Here is a 22,939-nt window from a genome sequence, read left to right on the forward strand (position 1 = left end):
CACATGTTCTGCCTGCAGTATCTTCTCAGTACACCAGATGGACGGGGCCCACACTTTTGTAATCACTGCATTAGGGTCCCATAGATTCAGTTAAACAAGCTGTTGTTTTACCTTTGACCCTTTCAGCAGCACATTGTTGGGTACAGATTGACAATGAGCAGCTTGTATCTTTTAGACTCCTGGTATCATTCATGTTTGTTCTCACATCAGCTACGACACAAAGTTTTTTTTCACATAATTAAATATTTAATCAGAACTCAATCATCTCACTGCATAAAATAAAAATAAATAAGATTTTAAGTTAACATACCTGGCATTGCTGTTACTTCATAGACCTAGAACATCATATAATAAATGCATTAGGGGAGCCATATTACACACACACACACACACACACACACACACACACACACACACACACACACACACACACACACACACACACACACACACACACACACACACACACACACACACACACACACACACACACACAAATGTTTCCATTGTCCTTTTTATTCCTAGACTTTGGAAAAGCCTCAGTATGTATCCTGTAAAATTCAGTTTGTGAATCAATAGAAAGAGAGAGAGAGAGAGAGAGAGTAAATCCTTTCTAGGCTGTTGAGGCCCACTGGGTTGGGGTTTAACCAGTGCTTAATTTGTAAAGTGGGAGGTCCCAGGGTGCAGAGGATGAGTGGCTCCGGTGCAGAAGGAAAAAAAAGGGAGGGGGGGGGGGGGCTTGCGAACAACGCTGTGCGCCACACTGAAAATAAACTGGCCATGTATTTAATAACACTAGTCACACCAAATCCGGATAGAGTACAAATTCCTGTTTAATGATGTACAGTGGTCCCTCGTTTATCACGGGAGTTACGTTCTCCGTGTTCACACCGGGCGCGACGCGAGCGACTGCAGCCACAGGTTGCCATGTAATCCCTATGTAAGGACGTGTTCTGGCACCAAACCGCGCAGCGCGAAGTGAGTGAAGCGACGCGAGTGAAGCGATTTTGAGCGTTTTGCGCGTTCGTAGCGCGATATTGCGTCGCGTCACGTCGTGTTGCCCTCCTCCCCAAGTTGAAAAATCTGAACTTTTTTGTCTCGTCGCGCCGCGATGACCAATCAGGGACTGAATATGTAGTGACGTGGAGATGTCTGGAGTTTGACTGAAGATGTGAACATGTCCTGTCTCTGGTAGCAGCCTGTGAGCAGGACTTATGTCTCTTTTGTCCTTTATTTCACAATTATGAGAGAGTTTTTGGAGCGAGCAGCAGCACCACAGCAAGGGGAGAGGAGTTTTTCTTTTTATTTTACGTTTGCGTGTGAGGGAATCATCCATGGAGATTATTTTACTTATTAACTACACAGATGTATAATAAAGCAAATGGTGACTGGTTTCTAAAGACAATTATGACAGAGTTTTTTTTTGGGAAAGAGCGAGGAGCAGCCTCACAGCAAGCCGCGGAGTTTCGTTCTTTTTTTTTTTACGTGCGCGCGAGCGAATCGTCTGTAGAGAATATTTTATTAATTAATTACACAGATGTATAATAAAACAAATGATGACTGGTTTCTAAACACAATTATGACAGAGTTTTTTGGGGGGAAGAGCGGAGTTTCTTTTTTTTTTATTGTTTACATGTGCGCGTGTGAACGGGACAGTTGGTCCTCAAACTGGGTCCTGCAGAGGCGGAAGGACCGCTTAAAGCAGCCGTCATCCAGACGCAGTTCCTGCAGCAAATAATGATACTCTCTGTATTGGGAGCTTTTCACAACAACGCGCTCCGTGTGATCAAGGTCCGTCATGATGACTTGACGCCGAGCGGAATGGAAGCTCCTCATTTGATGACGCACCGGGGCGAATTTTCGCAGCGAAAGTCCACCCAAGCAGAGCGACACACCGGGCGAAGGAGGCGCGTCCGTTGCCACGCGACCCCCGCAAATTTGTAGCGTCTGATCGCGCCCGGTGTGAATGCGGCATTAAATCTGCGAAGTAGCGCTATTTTTTACACTTATTATAGATGTTTTAAGGCTGTAAAACCCCTCACTACACACTTTTCTCAAACAGGCATTAACATTTTCTCACTTTTCTCTCTTGTGTAAACACTCTCTTTTTTCTTCTGTGCGAGAAGATTATAAACAGACACATGCAGAACACAATGCGCGGCTCTCCCTTCACTCACTGCCTCCGGTGGTACGGATGCGGGACCCGCAAAGAATCCAAGTCCTCTCTCGGTGGCCACGGAGCTCTGCGGCTACGGTCATCATCCGGATCAAAACAGCGAGCGTAGCCTCTGGACCTGTTGCCACATTTGGCGCAATTCCGCACAGCAGACAGGAGGGCGGTGGTATGAGTGGCAGTGAGAGCAATCGCGGTGATTTTTTAAAAATATTTTGTTAGTCAAGAGAGGTGGCGGATCACGGATCCATTATAAATAGCTGGCGGAGCCAATGTCAGAGGTTCCGGAGCGCGCGTCCGAGGTTCTGGAGCGCGCTCCGGCTTGCTCCGCCTCAAATTAAGCCCTGGGTTTAAGTCTGGCTTCTGTAACATGAAGCAGATGAGAGTGCACAGCGTCCCACAGACGGGATACCAGTCCATCACAGGTTCCTCTTCAGCTGATGCTGGTACCCATTTACAGCTAGGTGGACTGGGACCATGAAGTGTCTTGTCTCAGGACACAGACAAGAGGCTTGAAACAGACTGGAACTGAAACCCAACCTGCATGTTAGCAGTTGGGCTCCTACGTCACAGACTGGCCTGTTGCTCTCAGAATGAACAGATCAGTGAGTCAGTCTATATGTAGTCCTGGGCCGGACAGGTCACTCACTATCACTCAGGGTAGCAAAATGTTTGGCATGGTGTTTTGGTCACCTATTTATAGGGACTTGGGGAAAAAAGTACATTGGACCCAGGTGAGAATGACATGCCCTCTTTCAGGGGTCTGGCCTAATGATGTCCACGTGTCTGTGATCATGTGGGCCAAATGTCATTTTATATCTTGTAGAATGTCAATTGCTGACTGGTTTCTCACCTCGGTGGTCTCCTCCTTGGGTTTGCTTTCAGTCTCTTTGTACTTCTCATCAGGCTGAGGCAGCACTTTGGTCAGACCCTGAGTGACCCATCCAATCACTCCAGACCTGGAAAGGATGAAACAGCTTTAAATTAGCCTTTGGTAGAGCACATCACATATGAAATATTTACAGTTTATGTCAGTCACATTACCTCTCTGCATCCTCTCCTGACTGAATGGAAAACAGAAGAGAAAATACTTTGAGGTTAAACAGTCTGGACCTGCTTCAGGAGGTGCTTATATATCAATCCATCCATCCATTTTCTTCAGCTTCATCCGAGGTCGGGTTGCAGGGGCAGCAGCTCAAGCAAAGCCGCCCAGACCTCCCGATCCACACACACCTCCCCCAGCTCCTCCGGTGTTTACTGTATATTAAATCTGTCTAGAGTTGGCACTTATCAAAACCTTAGTGAGTGTGCAAGAAGCAGATGCTAGTTCCATGCTCAAGGTTCTGGTCAAGTCAGGGAACATGCACATCACTGCATCACCCAAACCATGGAACCACCTTGGGTCCTAGATGGCAACCACCCAAGCAGATACTTGGTCCATCCCCACCTCTCAGACACAACCACCAAAGTATCCATTATAAAGTCACTAAACATCAACAGGCTCAAATGCAAATCCCACTTAGGGTCATTGCTGTGATGCATTGTTATGATTTTGAATGATTTTCATGAATAAAGCCGTGAAACAAAAATGTGTGCACAGTGCATGCAGGATAACCAGTGTTCTCTACTAAAAATTGTCTTATGGTTCTGATTGTCACATCTGGGACAAGTTTAAGGGACTTTGTCCACGTTACGGACATCCGGAGTGGAGTCTGAATGCCTGCATTAATGCTTTGCTCCCCAAGGCATTCCACATGAGTTGAAAAGTGTTGCATTTGACATTTATTTGCAGGTGACCTGCTTGCATTGTTTATCTGAAACAGTATGTGTCATATCAAATCTATGTTCTGTCTGTGTGGGGTGATAAGCAAAGAACAGTATCCATCATGGTGCCTGTCACCCTCGAGGAGATATGAAGTTATCGAGGACAGGGTCATGGGACATACTTGAGAAAGAAGCACCTTCGTAATGGACATGATTGATTGTCTCAACAAACTCTCATGCACTCACCCGGGGCTTGACATTGGCCCTGTTGAGTCCAGGTGAGTTAGGCTGCGGCAGGGCACTGACAAACCCATTCGACAGCCAGCCTAGGACTGCTGTCTGGTTCTGACTGTAAAGAAAGACAGTAAAGACAGTACACCATAAAAAATAAACTCATCATCTCAACCTGATTTTTCATTATGCATATGTTGTTTCTACTATACAGGGGAGGCCCGTGGCATAGGCCATGTAGGCAGTTGCCTATGATGTAAAATGCTTGGGGGATATGACAAAGTTTTTGTTGTTTGGAGGGGGGTGGGGTCTTCAAAGCACATTTGGGCTGCACTGTTTTAAAGCAGCATGACAACTGACAAATTCTCTGCAAATTAATAAAGTACTCTTAAGTAGATTAAAGTGGCAACCAAGCCGTTACGTGTGCTTGTTTTCAGTGTGGAAGGTTCTCGGTTCAAAATCCACCTCACCCGTTCTCTGTATAATATGGAATTGCGTCAGGAAGGGCATCTGGTGTAAAACTTGTGCCAAATCAACATCCACTCAAACAAACAGGCAACTCAAACTGAAAACAACAGAGAAGCTGAAGCAATTTACTTACTTCTAAGAACATTACAGAATCGCATATTTATTTTTATGAAATACTATTTTAGATTTAGATTTATAATATTCTATAAATTATACAAATAATGAATGTTCTATAAAATATTAGACACATTAATGAATGTTTATGAGTTCAATGGCACGAACATTTCATGAGGTGAAAGATGGAACATAGCATCTTTCATTGAATTAAATATTTGTTCCATTGAAAGAATGTAAAAACATTCATTATTCTAACCACTAAAATAGATAATTTCTCATTTAATGTTATATTAATTTCTAAACAACAGAATAGGGACTTACATTTTGGTGTTCCATCACTGATGCTTTGACATCAGCAGTCCAAAATTGGTCTCAGTCAACTTGGAAAAACAGTTAGTTCAAAAATAATTCTGGTGATGTAGTCTGTGATACTTCAGAAAAAAAACAAAAACTTTGTTTACTTCCTCAGTTCAGTGAAAAATTGTGTCAGAAATTTGTCCAGGTTTTCATCCTAACAGCTCTTCATGCCTCCAGGTGGCGTATGGCGTTGTGGATTTGTTTTTGTGTGTGTGTGTTAGAAGAATTAACACCATCAATTAGCTCACTCAAATCGTGTCTGTCAGTAAAACAAACTCCGCCATGTTTAGCTAAACATTGCCCCCACTAATGTGTGTGTGGGCGGGGCCACAGCGTGCAATGGTACAAAACGTATGGGACCAAATTTGCACAATGAAATGAATAATCAATGTCATGTGACATACAAAGTACCAATCAAATGACAAGGATCCACTCAGCCATTATATAAAATACATTTAATTATAATGTAACTGCAATCCGTGATGGCGCTCCATGCAGACCTTGAAAGAAGAGAATTCATGCACCTCTAAACATATGTGCGGTTTTTGTAGTTTTGTTGACCACCAATGTCACTGCTATTCGTACAGAACTGAAAATACTCTGTATATTTTTATGTTGAAGAGAATGTGGTGGCTGATGTTTGTTGACTGTACTGCCCCTGTAAGGTGAGTGTGCAGGATTGCGGAAGTACCACTGCAGTAACCACCCTGATATATACAGTGTGTGTATATATATATACATATATATACATACACACACTGTATATACCAGGGGTGACCAAGTTCAATCCTCAAGAGCCACCTTCCTGACACTCTTAGTTGTCTCCCTGCTCCAACACACCTGAATAAATGAAAGGCTCATTAAAAGTCTACTAACGAGTCTTTCATTGGATTCAGGTGTGTTGGAGCAGGGAGACAACTAAGAGTGTCAGGAAGGTGGCTCTTGAGGACCGAACTTGGCCACCCCTGGTATATAAAGTGATGGGTGGGCTTGAGCAAGCGTTTGTGTGAAGATGTGGTTCAGGAAAACCAAAGCAGTACCGGTACTGATCCAGGTTCTTCTTTTGTTTGTTGCAGCAGTGTAAAATATCAAGACGTGCGCACACAAACACACACCTCACCGTGGACACATGGATTTACCTGACCTCAGAAGCCTCGTCTGTGTTCTTCAGAGGCCTCTTCACACTGGCTCCTAACATTTAAAATTAAAAATACATATATTTGAATGTATTCTTACACAGAAGCACTAGTACAGTTAGAAACACGTCGATGTAGGTCTGACTAAATATTTAAAACTGAAAATCCCATAGAGGGACACAAAGGAAATAGTCCTTACCGTCTTTATTTTTGGAGGGTTCCTGTAAAGGTGGATGGAAGAGAAATTATTTTAAATCATTCAAGGTGCATTTTTTTTCTTTTCCATACAGGATCTCTTTAAATAAAGCACCACCGTTACACACATCAGCTCTTACAGAAGCAGACGTGAAGCGATTGTGTGCTTTATAGTACAAGCACCAAATTTTGCATACAGTTTGACATACAATAAAAAAAAATATCTGATATCAGCCATGCTCAGTTTTGTTCCATTTTTCTAAAAATCAATGTAATTGTGTTTCTAATAAATTTAGCATAGAAGAACACATAGAAAGCAACATTTCTTTTGTGTCTGTATGATATACAGTAATGAAGACGGAGTAATCTGAAGATATTCCAGAATGCCATGGTGGCTATGGGATTTACTATTTATTATCTTCAGGGGGAAAAAATGAGCATGGCATGATATCTATTTTTTAACACACGCACACACACACACACACACACACACACACACACTGCCCAAAAAACATTAAAGGAACACTTTGAAAACACATCAGATCTCAATGGGGAAAAAAATCATGGTGGATATTTCATGGACTGGGTAATGCGTTAAGGAACAAAAGGATGCCACATCGGTTGATGGAAATTAAAACTGTCAACCTACAGGGGGCTGAATTCAAAGACACCCCATAAATCAAAGTCAAAAAATGATGCGGCAGACTTGTTCATTTTGACAAAATTTCATTGGAGCAACTCAGAATGGTACTTGGTACTTTGTATGGCTCCCACGTGCTTGTATGTATACCTGACAATGTCACGGCACTGATGATGTCCTGGTACAGATCTGGATCAAGGTATCACTTAGCTTCTGGACAGTCTGAGGTGCAACCTGGCAGCATCGGATGGGCTGAAACATCATGTCCTAGAGGTCTTCTATTGAATTTAGGTCAGGTGAGTGTGGGGGCCCAGTCAGTGGTATCAATTCCTTCATCCTCCAGGAACTGCCTGCATACTCTCGCCACATGGGGCCAGGCATTGTTGTGCACCAGAAGGAACCCAGGACCCACTGCACCAGTACAGGGTCTGACAGTGGGTCCGAGGATTTCATCCCGATACCTAATATCAGTCAGGGTGGTGTTATCTAGCCTGCACAGGTCTGTGGGTCATCCAGGGATATGTCTCCTCAGACCATTACTGATCCACCACCAAACTGGTCATGGTGAATGATGTTGTAGGCAGCATATACCTCACTGCGGTATTGTATCACTTCCTGTTCCGGAGCACAGCGGTGTTTTTCTGTATCTGTTAGCTGTTTAATCTGCGCAGTTAGATTGATCTAGTTATCTAGATTACGATTTGTTTCCCAGTGTAATCTTTACGTGCCTTAACTAAAGCACTCCTTCTGCTGAATCACCTCTAAATTATTTACACATTATTCACTTTGCGTGTTTTTAGGAATCCGCTAGCTTAGCGTAGCTACTAGCTCTTAGCCGATTTAGCATGGCGGCTTCTCCTGTCTCTTCCGCACTTTTCTGCTCTGGGTGTGAAATGTTTAGTTATTCCTCGGACTCCTTTAGCAGTAACGGTACTTGTAATAAGTGTAGCTTATTAGTAGCTTTGGAGGCCAGGCTGGGCGAATTGGAGACTCGGCTCCGCACCGTGGAAAATTCTACAGCTAGCCAGGCCCCTGTAGTCGGTGCGGACCAAGGTAGCTTAGCCGCCGTTAGTTACCCCCTGGCAGATCCCGAGCAGCCAGGAAAGCAGGCCGACTGGGTGACTGTGAGGAGGAAGCGTAGCCCTAAACAGAAGCCCCGTGTACACCGCCAACCCGTTCACATCTCTAACCGTTTTTCCCCACTCGACGACACACCCGCCGAGGATCAAACTCTGGTTATTGGCGACTCTGTTTTGCGAAATGTGAAGTTAGCGACACCAGCAACTATAGTCAATTGTCTTCCGGGGGCCAGAGCAGGCGACATTGAAGGAAATTTGAAACTGCTGGCTAAGGCTAAGCGTAAATTTGGTAAGATTGTAATTCACGTCGGCAGTAATGACACCCGGTTACGCCAATCGGAGGTCACTAAAATTAACATTAAATCGGTGTGTAACTTTGCAAAAACAATGTCGGACTCTGTAGTTTTCTCTGGGCCCCTCCCCAATCAGACCGGGAGTGACATGTTTAGCCGCATGTTCTCCTTGAATTGCTGGCTGTCTGAGTGGTGTCCAAAAAATGAGGTGGGCTTCATTGATAATTGGCAAAGCTTCTGGGGAAAACCTGGTCTTGTTAGGAGAGACGGCATCCATCCCACTTTGGATGGAGCAGCTCTCATTTCTAGAAATCTGGCCAATTTTCTTAAATCCTCCAAACCGTGACTATCCAGGGTTGGGACCAGGAAGCAGAGTTGTAGTCTTACACACCTCTCTGCAGCTTCTCTCCCCCTGCCATCCCCTCATTACCCCATCCCCGTAGAGACGGTGCCTGCTCCCAGACTACCAATAACCAGCAAAAATCTATTTAAGCATAAAAATTCAAAAAGAAAAAATAATATAGCACCTTCAACTGCACCACAGACTAAAACAGTTAAATGTGGTCTATTAAACATTAGGTCTCTCTCTTCTAAGTCCCTGTTGGTAAATGATATAATAATTGATCAACATATTGATTTATTCTGCCTAACAGAAACCTGGTTACAGCAGGATGAATATGTTAGTTTAAATGAGTCAACACCCCCGAGTCACACTAATTGTCAGAATGCTCGTAGCACGGGCCGAGGATTAGCAGCAATCTTCCATTCCAGCTTATTAATTAATCAAAAACCCAGACAGAGCTTTAATTCATTTGAAAGCTTGACTCTTAGTCTTGTCCATCCAAATTGGAAGTCCCAAAAACCAGTTTTATTTGTTATTATCTATCGTCCACCTGGTCGTTACTGTGAGTTTCTCTGTGAATTTTCAGACCTTTTGTCTGACTTAGTGCTTAGCTCAGATAAGATAATTATAGTGGGCGATTTTAACATCCACACAGATGCTGAGAATGACAGCCTCAACACTGCATTTAATCTATTATTAGACTCTATTGGCTTTGCTCAAAAAGTAAATGAGTCCACCCACCACTTTAATCATATCTTAGATCTTGTTCTGACTTATGGTATGGAAATAGAAGACTTAACAGTATTCCCTGAAAACTCCCTTCTGTCTGATCATTTCTTAATAACATTTACATTTACTCTGATGGACTACCCAGCAGTGGGGAATAAGTTTCATTACACTAGAAGTCTTTCAGAAAGCGCTGTAACTAGGTTTAAGGATATGATTCCTTCTTTATGTTCTCTAATGCCATATACCAACACAGTGCAGAGTAGCTACCTAAACTCTGTAAGTGAGATAGAGTATCTCGTCAATAGTTTTACATCCTCATTGAAGACAACTTTGGATGCTGTAGCTCCTCTAAGAAAGAGAGCTTTAAATCAGAAGTGCCTGACTCCGTGGTATAACTCACAAACTCGTAGCTTACAGCAGATAACCCGTAAGTTGGAGAGGAAATGGCATCTCACTAATTTAGAAGATCTTCACTTAGCCTGGAAAAAGAGTCTGTTGCTCTATAAAAAAGCCCTCCGTAAAGCTAGGACATCTTTCTACTCATCACTAATTGAAGAAAATAAGAACAACCCCAGGTTTCTTTTCAGCACTGTAGCCAGGCTGACAAAGAGTCAGAGCTCTATTGAGCTGAGTATTCCATTAACTTTAACTAGTAATGACTTCATGACTTTCTTTGCTAACAAAATTTTAACTATTAGAGAAAAAATTACTCATAACCATCCCAAAGACGTATCGTTATCTTTGGCTGCTTTCAGTGATGCCGGTATTTGGTTAGACTCTTTCTCTCAGATTGTTCTGTCTGTTATTTTCATTAGTTACTTCATCCAAACCATCAACATGTTTATTAGACCCCATTCCTACCAGGCTGCTCAAGGAAGCCCTACCATTATTTAATGCTTCGATCTTAAATATGATCAATCTATCTTTGTTAGTTGGCTATGTACCACAGGCTTTTAAGGTGGCAGTAATTAAACCATTACTTAAAAAGCCATCACTTGACCCAGCTATCTTAGCTAATTATAGGCCAATCTCCAACCTTCCTTTTCTCTCAAAAATTCTTGAAAGGGTAGTTGTAAAACAGCTAACTGATCATCTGCAGAGGAATGGTCTATTTGAAGAGTTTCAGTCAGGTTTTAGAATTCATCATAGTACAGAAACAGCATTAGTGAAGGTTACAAATGATCTTCTTATGGCCTCGGACAGTGGACTCATCTCTGTGCTTGTTCTGTTAGACCTCAGTGCTGCTTTTGATACTGTTGACCATAAAATTTTATTACAGAGATTAGAGCATGCCATAGGTATTAAAGGCACTGCGCTGCGGTGGTTTGAATCATATTTGTCTAATAGATTACAATTTGTTCATGTAAATGGGGAATCTTCTTCACAGACTAAGGTTAATTATGGAGTTCCACAAGGTTCTGTGCTAGGACCAATTTTATTCACTTTATACATGCTTCCCTTAGGCAGTATTATTAGACGGTATTGCTTAAATTTTCATTGTTACGCAGATGATACCCAGCTTTATCTATCCATGAAGCCAGAGGACACACACCAATTAGCTAAACTGCAGGATTGTCTTACAGACATAAAGACATGGATGACCTCTAATTTCCTGCTTTTAAACTCAGATAAAACTGAAGTTATTGTACTTGGCCCCACAAATCTTAGAAACATGGTGTCTAACCAGATCCTTACTCTGGATGGCATTACCCTGACCTCTAGTAATACTGTGAGAAATCTTGGAGTCATTTTTGATCAGGATATGTCATTCAAAGCGCATATTAAACAAATACGTAGGACTGCTTTTTTGCATTTACGCAATATCTCTAAAATCAGAAAGGTCTTGTCTCAGAGTGATGCTGAAAAACTAATTCATGCATTTATTTCCTCTAGGCTGGACTATTGTAATTCATTATTATCAGGTTGTCCTAAAAGTTCCCTAAAAAGCCTTCAGTTAATTCAAAATGCTGCAGCTAGAGTACTGACGGGGACTAGAAGGAGAGAGCATATCTCACCTATATTGGCCTCTCTTCATTGGCTTCCTGTTAATTCTAGAATAGAATTTAAAATTCTTCTTCTTACTTATAAGGTTTTGAATAATCAGGTCCCATCTTATCTTAGGGACCTCGTAGTACCATATCACCCCAATAGAGCGCTTCGCTCTCAGACTGCAGGCTTACTTGTAGTTCCTAGGGTTTGTAAGAGTAGAATGGGAGGCAGAGTCTTCAGCTTTCAGGCTCCTCTCCTGTGGAACCAGCTCCCAATTCAGATCAGGGAGACAGACACCCTCTCTACTTTTAAGATTAGGCTTAAAACTTTCCTTTTTGCTAAAGCTTATAGTTAGGGCTGGATCAGGTGACCCTGAACCATCCCTTAGTTATGCTGCTATAGACGTAGACTGCTGGGGGGTTCCCATGATGCACTGTTTCTTTCTCTTTTTGCTCTGTATGCACCACTCTGCATTTAATCATTAGTGATCGATCTCTGCTCCCCTCCACAGCATGTCTTTTTCCTGGTTCTCTCCCTCAGCCCCAACCAGTCCCAGCAGAAGACTGCCCCTCCCTGAGCCTGGTTCTGCTGGAGGTTTCTTCCTGTTAAAAGGGAGTTTTTCCTTCCCACTGTAGCCAAGTGCTTGCTCACAGGGGGTCGTTTTGACCGTTGGGGTTTTACATAATTATTGTATGGCCTTGCCTTACAATATAAAGCGCCTTGGGGCAACTGTTTGTTGTGATTTGGCGCTATATAAAAAAATTGATTGATTGATTGATTGATAATGTTCTCCACGGCATCTCCAGACCCTTTCACGTCAGGATGAACCTACTCTCATCTGTGAAAAGCAGAGAACACCAGTGGTGGACCTGCCAATTCTGGTGTTCTTTGGCAAATGCCAATCAAGTTCCATGTTGCCAGCCATTGAGCACAGGGCCCTCTACAGGACCTCAGGCCACCCTCATGAAGTCTGTTTCTGATTGTTAGGTCGGAGACCATCACGCCAGTGACCTGCTGGAGGTCATTTTGTTGGGCTCTAGCAGTGCTCATCCTCTTCCTCCTTGCACAAACGTGCAGATACCGGTCCTGCTGATGGGTTAAGGTCCTTCTATGTTCTTGTCCATTTCTTCTAGAGTAACTGCCCGTCTCCTGGAATCTCCTCTGTGCTCTTGAAACTATGCTGGGAGACACAACAAACCTTCTGACAATGGCATGTATTGATGTGCCATCCTGGAGGGGTTGGACTACCTGTGGCGCACCATGCTACCAGTAGTGACACCGATCCTCGCCAAGTGCAAAACTTGTGAAAAATCAGTGAGAAAAGATGAGGTGGAAAAAATGTCAGTGGCTTACACATGTAAAACTATTCCTGTTTTGTGTGTCGTCTCACTGTTGCCCCTCTAGTGCACCTGATGTGAATTTCATTAACACCAAAGCAACTGAAAATAATTAACAACCACCTCTCCTACTTAACTGACCAGATCAATATCCCAGAATTTGAATTAACTTAATGCTATACTCTGATTAAAAAGTGTTCCCTTCATTTTTTAGCTGTATATATATATATATACGAGGTCTATTAGAAAAGTATCCAACCTTATTTTTTTTAAAAACCATATGGATTTGAATCACGTGTGATTACATCAGACATGCTTGAACCCTCGTGGGCATGCGAGAGTTTTTTCACGCCTGTCGGTTACGTCATTCGCCTGTGGGCAGTCTTTGAGTGAGGAGTCGTCCACCCGCTCGTCGATTTTTTTCATTGTTTAGGAATGGCTCAGAGACTGTTGCTTTGTTTGATAAAATTTTTTTCAAAACTGTAAGGCACAACTGAGTGGACACCATTCAATAAATTCAGCTGGTTTTCGGTAAAAATTTTAACGGCTGATGAGAGATTTTGGTCTGGTAGTGTCGCTTTAAGGACGGTCCACGGCGCCTGACGGCGATCTGCGCTTCGAGGCGGCAGCGTCTCGCCGTTTCAAGTTGAAAACTTCCACATTTCAGGCTCTGTTGACGCAGTAAGTCCTCAGAGAACAGAGAACTTTCAGAAGAAGTCGGCATGAGTTTATTCTGACATTCCATTGTTAACGGTCATTTTGTAATGAAAGAACGTGCGGGCAGAGTCGCATGTCGGGCTGGACCCGACCGCGGGGGGTCGCGGCAGGAAAAACACCTCCGTTGGAAACCTTAACGGGCAAGTTGGAACATGCCCAAGCTGTTAAACAATTTCTCAGTTACTCACTTGTTGAAAGCCATTAAAAGCCGCCTGAATTCTACAAATGGTTTTCAACACGGAGGTGTTTTTCCTGTCGCGGCGCACACAGATTTGCCGAGTCGTCACGGAAACGACTCGGCGAATTTGCGCGTACGTCTTTCATTAAAAAAATGTCCTTAAACAGTGGAATGTCCGCATAAATTCCTCATGCCGGCCTCTTCTGAATCTTCTCTGTTCTCTCACGATGTCCTGGGTGAATTAAGCCTTAAATTAGGATGTTTTCAGCTTGAAACAGGCCGATGACGGCGCCTGGAAGCGCTGCAGGACGTCCCGCTCCGTGGGAAGTCCTTACACCGACAGAAACACCCCATAATCTCTCATCAGCCGTTAAACTTTTCACAGAAAACCAGCTTAATTTCTCGAATAGTGTCCACTCGGATATTCCTCACAGGTCCAGAAAAATTTTTGATAAAGCAACGCGCGCCGTCTCGAGCAGCGTGTGAAACAAAGGAATTCAGCCGAGAGGGCGGGACCACATCTCACTCAAGGCCTGCCCACAGGGAAATGACGTCACCGACACGCGTGAAAAACCTCACGCATGCGCACGAGGGTTCAAGCATGATTGGTGTAATCGCATGTCATTCAAATCCATATAGTTAAAAAAAAAAAAAAAGGGTCGGTTTATTATCTAAGAGACCTCGTATATATATATATATATATATATATATATATACACACACAGCACTGAGCCCGTCAACATATTTATCGTCTTGGACTCATCTTGGACATGAATATCATGGCACTACTGAGCTTTCAGTGATTTGTTTAACTTGTTCTTTGTTCTTGTAGAAACTTTTACTTAACTCAACAGTGACATCCAAAAAGGTAAAAAAAAAAAAAAAAACACGCCCACAGATCCAAGTTTTAAGGCTCCTGGGGCAGAATGTTTGTGTGCAACATACATCTGTAATAGAACAATTTAAAAAGAGAAGAACCGCCCCCCCCCCAAGAATATGGTGCGCAATTTTTATCATGGACCTGCATGTTGATTTGGCACAGGTTCAACACTGGACACTCTGCCTGACACAACTCCACATTACACAGATAAGGGGCACGAATGGTCTTGAACCAAAAACCTTCTGTTATGGACAGAAAAGTGCACTGGAAACGTGATTATTATATAAAATAATGAATGTGATCATACAGCAGCAGAGGTCTTAGGAGCTTCATCTGTCAGGTTCCTGGGAACTTCAGGAGGCTGAGGAACCACTTTCACCACCCAGTTAAACATCCTGTTGAACAACACACACACACACACACACAGCATCTCATAAGATTTTCAATCATACTTGATTAATAGTGATAATCAGTGTGCATGTTTTTTTTCCTCCCCAATCAGCCATTTCATCAACCAAAGAGGTCCAGCTGTGTCTGCTGGGTTCTGTTGAAGGTCATTCATTTGTTTTCCTTTGAAAATAAGCAGCTTTTTTGGGGGGGGGGGGGGGGGGTACATTATCAGTATGTATGTCTCCCCATTTGTCATTATTATTTCTATTATATAATGGCTCCACTTTCTCATTTGGTGTGAGGTGCAGGATGTAGAACCCCCCCGTCTATCTTCAATAAATTATTAGTCATGTAGAGTTGAAGCCCTTTTTTTTAGATTACACACTGCAGTCAGAACTTTGCATTTCACAAGCAAACACAAAGAACAGATGGAGATCAGCATCATGTCTGTCACACAAACCTGCATGAGTAAAAAAACCTCATGAGGCCTATGAGTGGAGATTTTAGGTGGTGCAGCATGAATGACTTTACAGGTTCCACCAATAAACATTTAAATCTGGAAGACCTCAGTCACAAATGTGAAAAACCTGAGTTAATTAGTGGGCAGAGGTGGGACGAAGTCACCATCAAGTCAAGTCTCACGTCACAATTAAAACCAATTGTTTGCAAGCTGACTTGACTTGGGACTTGCTGATTCATGACTTGAGAGTGACTTGACAGTGACGTCGTCCCACCTCTGTTAGTGGGTAGACTGAGTACACTCTAAAAAAGGATGTAACAATTTCTGTAGATTTTTTTTAAGTTAGTTAGTTTAAACTTAGATATTTCAGCTTTCAACTGAGTTAATGCTACAAGACTTCTCTGCTTAAGTTCAAATAACTTAAAAAACTATGCAAATTGTGACATCAGTTTTTCTTGTTGAGACAGTGTTTTTTTTTAATGGGAAATAAAGTTAATGTATCTGTCCAGGTGGCTAGAAAATAAGTGAGCACAAAAAAATGCTTTGTCAATAAAAACATTTGTCAGTTAGTGCAGCAGATAAGAAAATATTTAGAGCGGAATCCTGCAAATGGTGATAAAAGCATCCAATTCAGCAGAAATACTCCTCAGACAATCCTCTTTTGAAAAACCTGTTGGCCACTTGAATTTTCAGTTGGCGTTCAGGTTGAGGTCAGTTGAAGAATTACACAGGAGTCAAAATTAAAAGATGCTCCAATCAGATGCTCCTATAGGCCACATTACTTGCCTGATCATAAAGATTCCAAAAAGGTATAGTTTGGATGGTATGTAACTGAATTCTATCGAGTTATGGGATAAAAACAGCAAGAATGGTGACAAAGGTCAGTGTCGGTTTGTACAGGGGTTAAAAGTTAAAGATGCTCCAATTTTGGTAAAAAGTGATGCAAATTACTAGTTGAGTTTACACGGTTTTAAAAAAGAATAGTTTGGACCATGTATCATCCTTACTTATTATGTTACGGGGTAACATATGTCACATGTCATAGAATCCAATAGACATAGACCTTGTTTGACCTTTACTTTGGAGACCAAGCATTCAACACTGTCAACACTATTTCATTTATTCATCCGATTAGCTCAACCAATAATTTGCATCACTTTTTACCAAAATTGGAGCAACTTCAACTTTTGACCCCTGTACAAAATGAAACTGACCTCTGTCACCATTGTTGCTGTTTTTATCCCGTAACTCCATAGAATTCAGTCACAGATAGTCCAAACTATACCTTTTTGGAATCTTTATGATCAGGCAAATAATGTGGAATATTTTTCAATATGATTGGAGCATCTTTTAATTTTGACCTCTGTGTAATTCTTCAATTGACCCCTACCTGACCACCGATTGAAAAGTCAAATGGCCAATTGGTTTTTTTCAAAAGAGGAGTGTCTAAGGAGTATTTTTGCCGAATTTGATGCTTTTAGCACCATTTGCATGATTGTTTCAGTTATCTGCTGCACTAAGTATGTAGTGGAGTCCTCAGAAAACTGAAACAAAATATACATTTATAAAACAAATGCAAAATAACTTTTATTGGGAGAGAAAGATAAAGCATTAACGTGTTGATAACGCTGTCAGAATTCAGCACATACGAGGTCTGTCAATAAAGTATAGGTCCTTTTTATTTTTTTCAAAAACTATATGGATTTCATTCATATGTTTTTACATCAGACATGCTTGAACCTTCGTGCGCATGCGTGAGTTTTTCCACACCTGTCGGTGACGTCATTCGCCTGTGAGCACTCCTTGTAGGAGGAGTCGTCCAGCCCCTCGTCGGAATTCCTTTGTGTGAAAAGTTGCTGAGAGACTGGCGCTTTGTTTGATCAAAATTTTTTTCTAAACCTGTGAGGCACATCGAAGTGGACACGGTTTGAAAAATTAAGCTGGTTTTCGGTGAAAATTTTAACGGCTGATGAGAGATTTTGAGGTGATACTGTCGCTTTAAGGACTTCCCACAGAGCAGGACGTCGCGCAGCACTCCCAGATGCCGTCGTCAGCCTGTTTCAAGCTTAAAACCTCCACATTTCAGGCTCTATTGATCCAGGACGTCGTGAGAGAACAGAGAAGTTTCAGAAGAAGTCGGTTTCAGCATTTTATCCGGATATTCCACTGTTAAAGGAGATTTTTTTAATGAAAGACGTGCGGACGGGTCCGCGCGTCGGGACGCAGCCGACGCGGTGCGGCGGCACAGGAAAAACACCTCCGTGTTGATAACCATTTGTAAAATCCAGGCGGCTTTTGATGGCTTTCAGTGGAGTGAGTATATGAGAAATTGTATAACAGCTGGACATGTTCCAACTTGTCCTTAAGGATTCCAACGGAAGTGTGTTTCCTGTGGCGGAGCGTCGCGGCGGCTGCGAGCCGACGCTGCAATCCGGATAAAATGCTGAAACCGACTTCTTCTGAAACGTCTCTGTTCTTTCACGACGTCCTGGATCAATAGAGCCTGAAATGTGAAGGTTTTCAGCTTGAAACAGGCTGACGACGGCGCCTGAGAGCGCTGTGCGACGTCTCGCACCGTGGGAAGTCCTTAAAGCGACAGTATCACCTCAAAATCTCTCATCAGCCGTTAAAATTTTCAACGAAAACCAGCTTAATTTTTCGAACCGTGTCCACTTCGATGTGCCTCACAGGTTTAGAAAAAATTTTGATCAAATAAAGCGCCAGTCTCTCAGCAACTTCTCAGACAAAGGAATTCCGACGAGGGGCTGGACGACTCCTCCCACAAGGAGTGCTCACAGGCGAATGACGTCACCGACAAGCGTGGAAAAACTCACGCATGCGCACGAGGGTTCAAGCATGTCTGACGTAAAAACATATGAATGAAATCCATATAGTTTTTGAAAAAAATAAAAAGGACCTATACTTTATTGACAGACCTCGTAGAATGAAAAAAATTTGCAGCTTGAACAGTTTAGATTTTTAATCTCTGGGAGTTCTGATTTATGCAGCCTGCAGACTTTCTACATGTAAGCGCACTTTTAAAAGTTCTTTTTGTTCTGATCTCACTTTGATTTCTGACAGTTTTTTTGGCCAGCAGAGATCAGAGGGGCCTGTTCCGGGTCTAATCTCTAATTTGTATCACTGGATTAAATGGTGCTGCTCTCCCTACCTAATCTACAGCCCACAGCACTAATTTAAAACTGGATCAACTGCTGACGCAGGTCCTCCTCATCACATCTAAACAAGTCAATGAGAGAAATACACCAGTATTTGTGTTCAGTCGTATCTAGAAAGATCTGTGTAGGATTCTCTGTTTTTCCAATCAGGACAAGAAAACACAGAGTTAGACAACCAGATGTTCTAATAACATCATTAATGTCTCCTTCAGCTGGATCTTCAGCCACGCTTTGTGGACTACAGCTCTGATTAGCACAGACAAACTCATTTTAACATCCCACCTATGATGCATTCAGCCGTGCACAGGTTCACTTACCTGCTGTGTGTCTACAGGTGGTTGTGCATCCCTGTGGTGTGAAGGTCCAGAGTGCTGCACCGCCAGCACAGCTCTGCTGGGATTTAGGCAGCAGCTGCCTGCAACTAACAGGATTACCCTGCAGCACCTGAAGGTCATGGCACAATCCCAGAGTGTGTGAGGCAGATTATTCTCCACAAACATATCAGACATCATCTCTCCAGCTGGGTTTCTGGATTTTCAACAACAGCCAAATGGTGATGCTCATGTAGATACAGATTGCAGGGGTTTGTGGTGGAAACAGAAAATCCACTTTTGCTCTTTTTATATTAAAGCTACAGTCTGTAGGATGTTTTCAGGGTGTTTGTTAGCAGAAATGGAATAATTCATAATTAAATACCTGCAAGAACAACTTGATGTGTTTTCATAAACTTAGAATGAGTCCTTCATATCGGCGTGGAGGTGGGCCCCTGCACGGAGGCCACCATGTCCATACAGTCGCCCAAATGGGACATTGGGCCTCATTCAACAGTATGTGCGCAGAAATGTTCTTACTCTCTCTGTAAAGTAAGTGTATGTGGAAAATCATTGCTGGAATCATGACACGTGCATCCCGGCTAATTTTGTTCTCACAACTGAGTGTTTGTTTGTGAACTGTAATCATTCTAAAGTGAGAGGTGCGTAGGGCCACGCCTCTACTTCTCTATACAAACACATCCGTTTACCGTTTCATGACGACAGCGCTGTGCGGAACAAAGGTGACAGATGGTGGTTATAATGCGATAATATGAACAGAAGAATTTCAGCGGAGAGTGAAATAATTGTGTCAGAGATGGAGGCAAATCTCTCTTTTCATAGCATGTCGTCCGCAGAGACATGTCAATAAAAAATAGAATTAAAAAGCATGCAGCTCCAATAACTGGCATGGTGAACGCTCTGTCCCCCAAGGTTTGGGTGGTTTTGACAATTAAACAAACAAAAAAAAAGGAATCACAGACCAGAATTAAAATAAACAGGAGAAGAAGAAGATAAAATCATCAAGTGAGTGACTGAGAAAATGATGATCTACCAAGAACAGTCACCCAGACATAATTTATTTATAATTAAGATGATAAATGCAATATTTTGTAGCTTTTGCAAGTGCAATTCAGTCAGAACATATTATATAAATTATAATAGCATTGCTGCTTGCAGAAGTAAATTAATTAGGCTAAACAATATTATTTTACCCTGCATGTCCTTTAATGTGCTACCAATTACGACATTAAAATAAACTACAGATGCACAATTTAACGGCAATATTGGGAGTCACTGATCAAATGCAGACCAGTAAACAGTTTAATGTAAAACTGTCACATTGCAATTTGTACATTCCCATATAGTGGGGGGAGGTGATGGTCTGGTGGTTAAGTGGTGGGGTTAAGATCAGACGTTCCTCAGCTCAAGCCCTAGCCAGACTGAAATATAACGCAATGCTAAAATACCCTTGGCTATATGAGCATAAAAATAGGAAACAGAATGTGACCTTTTGACCCCTTAAAATAGGTCAAGGTTAGCCATCGTTGAACTTGCGCAAGGTTTGTGTCCCAAGAATGTCCCCTATGAATTTGAAGACCCTGGCAGCAATAGGACTGGACTTATGCTGAGCACAGACGGACAGACAGGCAGACGGATGGATGGATGCAAAATCTCACACAATACCCGATGGCCATGTTTTGACCTCGGATAAAAATTAGTAAAGGGTGTGCAGGTGAGCACCTTACATGGCAGCACCATGACATTGGTGTGTGTGTGTGTGTGTGTGTGTGTGTGTGTGTGTGTGTGTGTGTGTGTGTGTGTGTGTGTGTGTGTGTGTGTGTGTGTGTGTGTGTGTGTGTGTGTGTGTGTGTGTGTGTGTGTGTCTGTGTGTGTGTGTGTGTGGCGTCATTGTAAAGTACTTTGAGCTTTTTATTCAGATGGAAAAGTGTTATATAAACTAACTCAACTGGTAGGGCTGAATATTTTAATGATAAATTCTGAGGAACGTTCATAGTTATGTAATACTTGGTCAATGCAAGAGTGAATTACATTATATAATTGAATAATATAAAAGTAATCAGTTAATAAGGTGGTTTGAGAAATTTCTAAATTCTAAGTTCTAAATTTGTACTCTGTGAACAAATTTAGGTACGAACACAATGATAGATCCCAGATTTGTGCATAAAACATGCAAACACACTGTTTGTGAATGAGACCCATTCTTACTCCGCCTTCAGCATTTTGTAGTGCGGCCAGTGGTTGCTCCTCTGCACACTGTATAGCGGTCGGTGGTCGCTAGTGCAGCTTAACAGGTTTGAGAACCCTGAGTTTGGTGAAATGGAAGATCACACATATTGCTTATCACAAGAGAAGGCAAGGGAGCATGAATCCCTGTCATCAAAGAAGTGAAAACATGAAGCAAACATCATCTTGACTGGCAATTGCATGAAGCAATTTTCACTCTCACCACCAGAGGGAAGTAAAACCTACACACTGTAGCTTTAAGTCGATTTAACGCTCTCTTCAAACCAAACTGCTCTCCTTTTGTGTAGCTGTCTAATTTACCCTTCAGTGCAGGCCCCCCCACTGTCTCATCTGACACTGGCCCCACCTCAGCAAGATGAAACTAAAGTCAGATTCTATTCAGCCTTTTCTATTTTTTGACAGACAGATGAATCACACCACATTCAGAGACACCTGTTGAGGATGTTTCAGAACAAGTCGAAATGATGGCGCTAATGAGGCAGGAGGTGCAGGGCAGATCTCATTATCAGCTCAGCGACGGATAAGCTCGCAGAGCAGGTCAATGGCACCGTTGGTAGAAATATGGCAGTGCCACACAGGCTCCAATCCCAAACCCGATATCTGGAGATGAAGTGGCTTGATAAAAAGACTGTGAGATCAGTGACTGTGACCAAACAGCATGGAAAGAAAGAGAAAACAGCTTTCTGCATATGAGCATCTGGTCACATCAACCACAAAGGGTGTAGAGGGAAAAAAGAGATGGAAGAGAAAAAAGGGTGCAAAGGAAGAGCTGCAGTGGATGACCTGTGACATAAAGACCTGAAGGAAGGTGCAATTACGGTGAATCCAGAAAGTATTCACAGCGCTTCACTTTTTCCACATTTGTTTATGTTACAGCCTTATTCCAAAATGGATGAAACTGTTGTTTTTTGTTCCTCAAAATTCTACAGACAATATCCCATATAGTCCAGGAGTCAAGGGGTCAAACCTGGTTTTGTTGGATAAAGTTTTTTTTCTCTGCTGATTTTTGTAGCTTGATAAGAATCAGGGGGGTGCTCGGTGTTATCCCTTGGGCAACTCTGGATATTAACCCCTTTATACCCAACACGGTCAAATCATGACATAACGCCTAGTTCACACATTTCCTTGGTAAAAACTCATATCAAATGCATCAAGTTTTCTTTCTCTGATATTTATTCACATAATTTTACAGAAATTGCAGTAGTGCTGAATAAAATGTTGATCAAAACTGAATGAATTAACCCTTTTCCAGCCATTTCCAATAGTGAATTTGTCAAAATATCTGCAAGATTTTCAGACAACATGTAACCAACAGTCGAAAACTGCCATCTCTTCTGGAATAGGATATAATGTATGTTTTTAGCCTTACTGGCCTGTTCACCATTGTATTGTATTTAACACAATGGTGTTAAATACAATACTATGCATGATGGCTAGTTCAGGCTACTGCTGTCTTGAGCATCCTACCTTGAAGCATGCACAAAACATTGTAAAAGGTAAGGGTTTACAGCTACATCTCTTGGTGTTAGCCACATCAGATCATTTCCAAAAAGTAGTCTGGGGCAGGTTTTGTGTTGTCCGGTAAAGTGATTGGGGTCAATGATTTGTTGTCTGTGTCCTTCTTCCAACCAAATGCTTCTGGATCCAATTTCGCAGGGTCAACATTGACATTTTGCCACAACATTGCCTGAAAATGTGCCCGCTTCAC

The 22,939-nt window shown here is 42.3% G+C and overlaps 1 protein-coding gene across 3 annotated transcripts in view; it reads right to left on the bottom strand.

Annotated features, from left to right (window-relative positions):
• Positions 1 to 19,048, bottom strand: part of LOC117516055 — a 65,952-nt gene extending 46,904 nt beyond the window's left edge. The window contains exons 1-9 of one of the 3 annotated variants that reach the window (XM_034176932.1): positions 18,977 to 19,048; positions 14,934 to 15,025; positions 6,446 to 6,467; positions 6,250 to 6,301; positions 4,184 to 4,286; positions 3,218 to 3,237; positions 3,027 to 3,132; positions 311 to 335; positions 112 to 210 (exon numbers count right to left, since the gene is read on the bottom strand). In XM_034176932.1, the coding sequence (XP_034032823.1) occupies positions 112 to 210; positions 311 to 335; positions 3,027 to 3,132; positions 3,218 to 3,237; positions 4,184 to 4,286; positions 6,250 to 6,301; positions 6,446 to 6,467; positions 14,934 to 15,020 (514 nt within the window). In that variant the 5' untranslated portion in view covers positions 15,021 to 15,025; positions 18,977 to 19,048. The remainder of the gene's footprint in view (positions 1 to 111; positions 211 to 310; positions 336 to 3,026; positions 3,133 to 3,217; positions 3,238 to 4,183; positions 4,287 to 6,249; positions 6,302 to 6,445; positions 6,468 to 14,933; positions 15,026 to 18,976) is intronic. The other 2 variants (XM_034176933.1, XM_034176934.1) reach the window with 2 other exon arrangements.
• Positions 19,049 to 22,939: the final 3,891 nt, after the last annotated feature.

The sequence above is a fragment of the Thalassophryne amazonica genome, chromosome 8 (assembly GCF_902500255.1).
Source record: "Thalassophryne amazonica chromosome 8, fThaAma1.1, whole genome shotgun sequence".
NCBI classification, from domain to species: domain Eukaryota; kingdom Metazoa; phylum Chordata; class Actinopteri; order Batrachoidiformes; family Batrachoididae; genus Thalassophryne; species Thalassophryne amazonica.